The sequence below is a fragment of the Corticium candelabrum genome, chromosome 11, assembly GCF_963422355.1.
Source record: "Corticium candelabrum chromosome 11, ooCorCand1.1, whole genome shotgun sequence".
NCBI lineage: Eukaryota > Metazoa > Porifera > Homoscleromorpha > Homosclerophorida > Plakinidae > Corticium > Corticium candelabrum.
The window spans coordinates 8,036,186-8,042,840 of NC_085095.1; the positions used below are offsets into that span (position 1 = coordinate 8,036,186).

General features: G+C 44.7%; 1 protein-coding gene across 1 annotated transcript in view; it reads right to left on the minus strand.

Moving 5' to 3' along the window:
• Positions 1-1,872, minus strand: part of LOC134186494 (MORN repeat-containing protein 4-like) — a 3,519-nt gene extending 1,647 nt beyond the window's left edge. The window contains exons 1-3 of the mRNA XM_062654474.1: positions 1,516-1,872; positions 1,342-1,456; positions 932-1,091 (exon numbers count right to left, since the gene is read on the minus strand). Coding sequence (XP_062510458.1) covers positions 932-1,091; positions 1,342-1,456; positions 1,516-1,817 — 577 coding nt within the window. The 5' untranslated portion in view covers positions 1,818-1,872. The remainder of the gene's footprint in view (positions 1-931; positions 1,092-1,341; positions 1,457-1,515) is intronic.
• Between the last annotated feature and the right edge of the window lie 4,783 nt (positions 1,873-6,655).

Here is a 6,655-nt window from a genome sequence, read left to right on the forward strand (position 1 = left end):
GAACACATTTTCAGATAAACTCATTCCTATGAACCATACAGTAAACAGAAGTGTGCTAGATAAATACCCCTTTTGGTGCGTGTCTTTATTGCTGTTGTATTCGAAATTGCTCATGTGCTAGAGATGGTCAACTTCGAATGATCATAACTAGATGGTATTTTTGTATTGCTAGTATCTGTCAAGCAGTGTGGTAGGTCTATCCTACTACTAGCCCTTCCTCTGTCCTTGCTGTCATTTGATCTCTTACTCTCTTTGTAAGTCTTCATTTAGTTTCGCTGGAAAGACCTACAGCAGAGAAACTACCCCTAAGACTGCAAACACTGTAAAACAACAGCAGAAGCCTATAGAAAGTTAGAAACAGAGAAACAGCAATAATTGCAGATCACACCTGGAGTGGTAATGAACACAGCTGCACAATATAATAGGATAATATACCACCCATCCTGAAAACACCAGGCCACTGCACTACTCAAGCTGACACTAAAGGAAGCAAATTACATATCCAGCTGACACAGCAAGACCAACTAACAAAGAAGCAGAGATAGACCTACCACACTGCTGGGCAGGTGAAAGAGCAATAGTGAACCTACACTATCTGGTTAGAACTGATTGTATTACTTGACTGTCTTTAGGACATCACATGTACAATTTGTGTGGGTGTGCGTGTGCGTGTGTGCGTGTGTGTGTGTGTGTGTGTGTGTGTGTGTGTGTGTGTGTGTGTGTGTGTGTGTGTGTGTGTGTGTGTGTGTGTGTGTGTGTGTAAACGTTGCCTTATAATCTAGCTTTCAAGTTAGAAATCGATTGATCACATTGAACTAACAAATGCAAACAATAATACTTTAGAGGATCCAAACTTTACGACCTTATAAATAGAAATAATTTGACTTTCACGCCAGACACTTCGCTAGGCGTGGCAATTAACCCGTATTACCTTGTTCCTGTCTTGCTATTTCAGCAGCATCTAGAGCTTCAATCGACTTCTCATCTGCAATCTTTGCTGCCTTCTGCGCGTTCTTAACAGCCAATTCGGCTCTCCCTACCGCATCAGAGGCGTCAGCGATCTCCACCAGCTCATCACACTTCCAAACACCCTGCAGTCAATCCAACACATGAAAAGTGAAATGCAGACAGACAGACAGACAGATGGACAGACAGACGGACAGATGAACAGGCAGACATACAGATGGACAGACATACAGACAGACAGACAGACAGACAGACAGACAGACAGAGACCGACAGACCAACTATATGACAGACAGACAGGCACGAACGCACACGCACGCACGCACGCACACACACACACACACACACACACACACACACACACACACACACACACCTCCTTGCTCGTTCCGTCCCGCGAATAGAACCGCCCCAGACCGTCATACGAGTCCCTACACCAATGTCCGGCATACCTCTCACCAGACGACACGGCAAACACTCCATACCCGTCACTGCAACATCAACCTGTCTACCACATCAACACACCATCTCTTCCTCCTTAGCACCTCACCACTTCCCGTTGACGTACTCGCCTTCATACTGTCGTCCCTTCAGACGGTTGGTGAGCACGGCCAGACCGTGCAGTTGCTCTTCTCGCCATTCGCCGGCGAATTTGGATCCGTCGGCTGCTGAGAAGACGCCGTAGCCATGCGGGAATCCGCGCTGCCACTCGCCCTCATAGAAACTGGTGTCTGTGAACACGCCCCTGCCTAGGCCTGTCATTGCGTCTGATTGGGTGGAATGTTGAAAGTTGCTGTTCCACTCGCCTTCGTAATGGAGACCGTCGTCTCGCGAGAAGACGCGGTACGACATTGCGTGTGGTCGAGATGAAGACGGCCTCACACTACGACGGCACCGCGGAGTGAAGGTGTGGGCGTGGAGTGTCCGGTAGTTGTAGCTCAGCGTGGGAGGTAACTGAGAAATGCGCGTCCGGGCACGCAAGAGAGCCTGGGTGTACGAGGCTAGGTAGTATATGGCTCTGTAGTAATATACAGACTTGGACAAAACTATAGGGACACCCCGCTGTGGGTATGTAGTAACACAATAATTAGGTCACAATTTACCAACTATCAATAATTGTTAAGAACTTAATAGTTACCGCGTTGATTGTTAAGTTTCTTGAGAATATTGTAGACCCTAAATTGTTTTCTTTACGTTTTGCATTGCGGAAAACGAGACCTAAAAGTGTATGACGTCATGACTGCGTAAGCGTCGTAAGTTAGACTCTCTCTCATTTTGTTTAGTGGCTTTTAAAAAAGTCGGTTTTAATAACGCGAAGGAAAATAGAAGCCCTTCACCAGTTCCTCAGTACCGAGTGTTCCTGCCTCTCGCCCTCCTGATTGAGTCCAGACGTCGCGGAACACTTTCTGCCAAGTTCCGGACACACGCGGCTGGAATCTGCTGCCACGCCTCTTGTAGAGAATTCCGCAGTTCTCGGTTCGCGATGGTTGGCAGCAGTTTTGAGTTCATGCCACAAGTTCTCGATTGGGATCAATGGTACAATACACACCCCCAGCTAAATGGGGTGCGTATTCTTCTAGCCTCTAGGATACAACGCGCACCCTACTATTTACATACCAGCAAAAACAAAAGTGATATCAATATATCCTGCACACGCCTACTTTATGAAACATTACACTCTTGTCCGCGCGCGCAGAGTCTAGAGTATGAGAATATTTCTTGTTGTGCAAAGTTTACAGAATTACAAAGTAGCTAGGCTATGCTGGAACGGTTCAACTAAACTACAAACTCTACCTAACTCTACTGAGTCAAGAAGTGAGACAATGCTAGGAATGTCAGTGAGGTTACCGCGGTATCGGGTATCGCGCTGCTAAGTCAGCAACGTTGTTTTGTAAAGCTTGCTGCCTTGTTTTGCCATACCTCTCCCTCCACATAAACTCGTCGGACTGCTGATCTACTACATAAACCTGAACGGACTACTGATCAACCTGCAATTTGGCGCGACAATCTGCAGAATTTGCTTATTATCCCGGATAAGGGTGTAATGTTTCATAAAGTAGGCGTGTACAGGATATATTGCTAGTATGTAAATAGCTTGCTAGCTAGCTAGGGTGCGCTTTGTACTGTCTCTTGCATAATTATAAATCCACCCTACCTGTTGTACATTTCATTGTGTTTTGACAGCCTAGTCAGTCACAGAGAAGCTTCTAAGTTATATTTTCATTACAAAATTATTTGCTGTTTATCTGAGTCTAGATTCAAACCCCTTCACACCTTGACTAGAGAATGTAAAGTTGCCAAGTTGGGGAAAACATCATTATCTTCCTAAATCTTGTCTGCGCATGTGCTGTAAAGTGAATATTTTAGAATAGTAAACAAATTTGTGGCGTTTAGTGTAAATGGTTTATAAGCAAGAACTCGTTAATATTTACATACTACTATCTAGCATTTCGTCCAACCGCCGTTAGCGCTGCGTATCGCTTCTACGCGACGCGGAAGACTGTCAACTAGAGTCTGTACAAGATCAAAAGGAATTGACGCCCATGCTGTCTGCACTGCCGCCCAGAGATCGGCTGGTGTTCGAAGGTGCAGATGATTTACCCTCACTTTCAACCAGAGCCACAGATGTTCTATTGGATTGGCGTCTGGAGAGCGAGACGGCCACTCAAGAACAGTGACGTCATTAGCATGAAGCCACTCTCTCATCGAAAAACTCAGTGTGGATTTTTACGAGGTCGTCGAGCATTGAGACCTTTCTCTGATAGGCGTCTACTAATGAGGGAATGTGACACAGGCTGGCCAGTCACGACAGTCAAGTCTGCTTGAAGCTCTCGCAGAGTGACTTGGCGATCTCGAAGAACAGCAAATTCGATATGTCGGTCAGTTCGAGTTGTTGTTTTTCTACCTCGGCCTGGTCTTCTTTTGTAGTCGCTGCTGCCGTTTTGAAGGCGTCTGATGACATTCTGAATCACTCCACGAGAGACTCCTGCAACTCCTGCCACTTCACGTTCTGACAACTCGTTCTCAAGATGGACTTCGAATTCTTGTAGAGTCTTGGGCTGCACTGCTTTCTTTGAGGCATGGTTACACACGAACAACGCAAAGAATCGATTCAAAGACGGAAATTGGAGCGAAATGATAACTGAACTGTAGGGTTGCCGACGTTCGCCGCTCTGTGAGCTCCAACAGCGTATAGATAAAAACAAGACAATTTGGCGCCATTGCCTCAACTTGCACTATTCTGAGCCATCACAGAATATAACCGGAAGTAACGAATTTAGGAATGTCTATGATATGCAGTAAGAAATAACGTTGAAGCTAACAGTTTTGCGTCTTGTAATCATTAGTGCATAGATTTAGTGCTTTTGTTTGTTTTTTAAACAATTACAGATGATAAGAACGAGTTTGTTACGTCATAAACAGTTTGCTCATTTGCTGACAAACAAAGACAAAACAGCAATTTCTATCAAGTTGATGATGAATCTAATGCTAAGTTCTCTCAGAAGTAGAAAGCGTATCAAGGAAACTGTTTAGATTGGACATTTGTGGTTTACTGCCTGACAAACACACTTTGATTTCTTTAGTGAAAGACGAACAAAATTATTTAGTTGTAGCTCTAACTCTAAGAACACAAGTATTGTTATATGTTGGTAGTTCAAAGTAATTGAGAAAGGAACTCCTGGTATCATTTTACACTATTCACACATTTTGTCCATCACGTGAGTAGCGTGGATTTATAATTTTGCAAGAGTCTGTATCATAGAGGCTAGAAGAATACGCACCCCATTTAGCTGGGGGTGCGTATTGTACCATTGATCCCTCGATTGGATTCGCATCAGGCGATTTTGGCGGCCAGTCCAACAGTGTGACGTCATGCTGGCGTAGCCATTATCTTGTTGACCGAGACGTGTGGATTGGCGCGTTGTCCTGCTGGAAGACAAAGTCGTCTCCTATCAATGCCGCTGCGTCTGTAAGCATGTGCTCCTCCAGAACCTGTTGGTACGCCGTGCTGTCCAAACGACCTTCCAGTTTCAGCAGAGACACCACACCATGCCAACACATCGATCCCCACACCATCACACTAGCCGCGTGCTGGACCGTACGGTCACAACATTCAAGGAGAAATTCCTCACCTTTGCGACGCCAAACGTACAGAGCACCATCGTTTCCTATGCTGACTTTTGACTCATCTGTAAAAAGAACAGATTTCCAGTCATCCAAAGTCCATTGTGTGTGAGTGGTTGCCCATCCAGTCGCAAACGCCGATGGTTTTCTGTTAGCAGTCGGTTTTTTCTAGGCCTCCGAGCGTTCACTCCTGTCTCACTGAGACGACGACGGACTGTTCTACTTGACACCTGCTTGCCTGTTTCATCAGCCAGCTGATACGAGAGCAGTCGTGATGGTGCTCTGCGGTTCTGCAGTGCCATTCTCTTCAGTCGATCATCTTCCCGGATTGTCGTTGCCTTCCCACGTCCAGGTCGTTCTTCATAATCGCTGCTGCCATGAGAAAGCCGTTGCAGGCACTGATGAACCGAATTCCTGGAGCGGCGGACAAAAGCTGCGATCTGACGCACAGAATGGCCAACTGAGTGAAGGGCTTCAATTTTCCCTCGCGTTTTTGGACTCGACTGTTTGCCTGGAGGCATCGCTGCAACTCGTGAAATATCGCACGGAACAAGACTCTGCAACTGCGTGCAGCTGAACGTTCAGGCTAACTTATCGCCTAAGTTTGGCGGTCTCAAGGGCAGCGGTTTTAGTGCAGCTGACATTTTGGCGGTAGCAGTTTGAGATTTTGCTACGTAAAACGTGGACCGGAAGTGCCATGTCAATGTTCTTTTGTTGCTATAACTTTTTTAGTTTTTGTCTTAGCAGGATTTCTTTGTAACTAATTAGTGTCGCATGATTTTTGAATACGTTGAAGTTTGTTTATTGATTAAAATGGCAAAACAATTCAAATTGTGATGACATGCGTGAAATCAATGCGCAAAAACAGATGATTCCCCTTTTTTTCATAATGTTGATAAGAGGACCCACAAAATTGCTTTCACTCTCTACTACAGAGCATTCTTAGATTGTATGCCAAGAATGAGCATCCAAGAGTGATGAACGTGTGCAAAGACAAGAAAAGTAGGAATGGCCGTCTTCCTTCTTCAAAGCAAACTAGATGCGCAGTAGGTAGTAAGTACAGCTGCAGTCTTAAACTCAAGCTATGTTACATACTAACAATGGCGCAATCCATGAAAAAAGAAATTCGAAAAACATTTGGTTTTGCTAGAGAAAAATTCAGTGACAAAGTTAGACTACACACAAAAATGCCATATAATTTTGTCCAAGTCTGTATATATAACATTGTGATATCAATTGTTTGAGTGCTAATACCAAATCAATGTTAGAATGCGCTGCGGCTGAATAATAGCGCTGCAGCTGAGTATTAGTGATGAAGTATTGTACATAATATGATGTATAGGCATGCATTGTAGGTTATGCATTACATGTCTATACATAATGCATTTTCATTTTTTAGTGCTGAGTATTTAGTGCTCAAACACAACTGCATTAGCATTGATATATGGAACACACACACACACACACACACACACACACACACACACACACACACACACGCACACACACACACACACACACACACACACACACACACACACACACACCACACACAAACATGTATT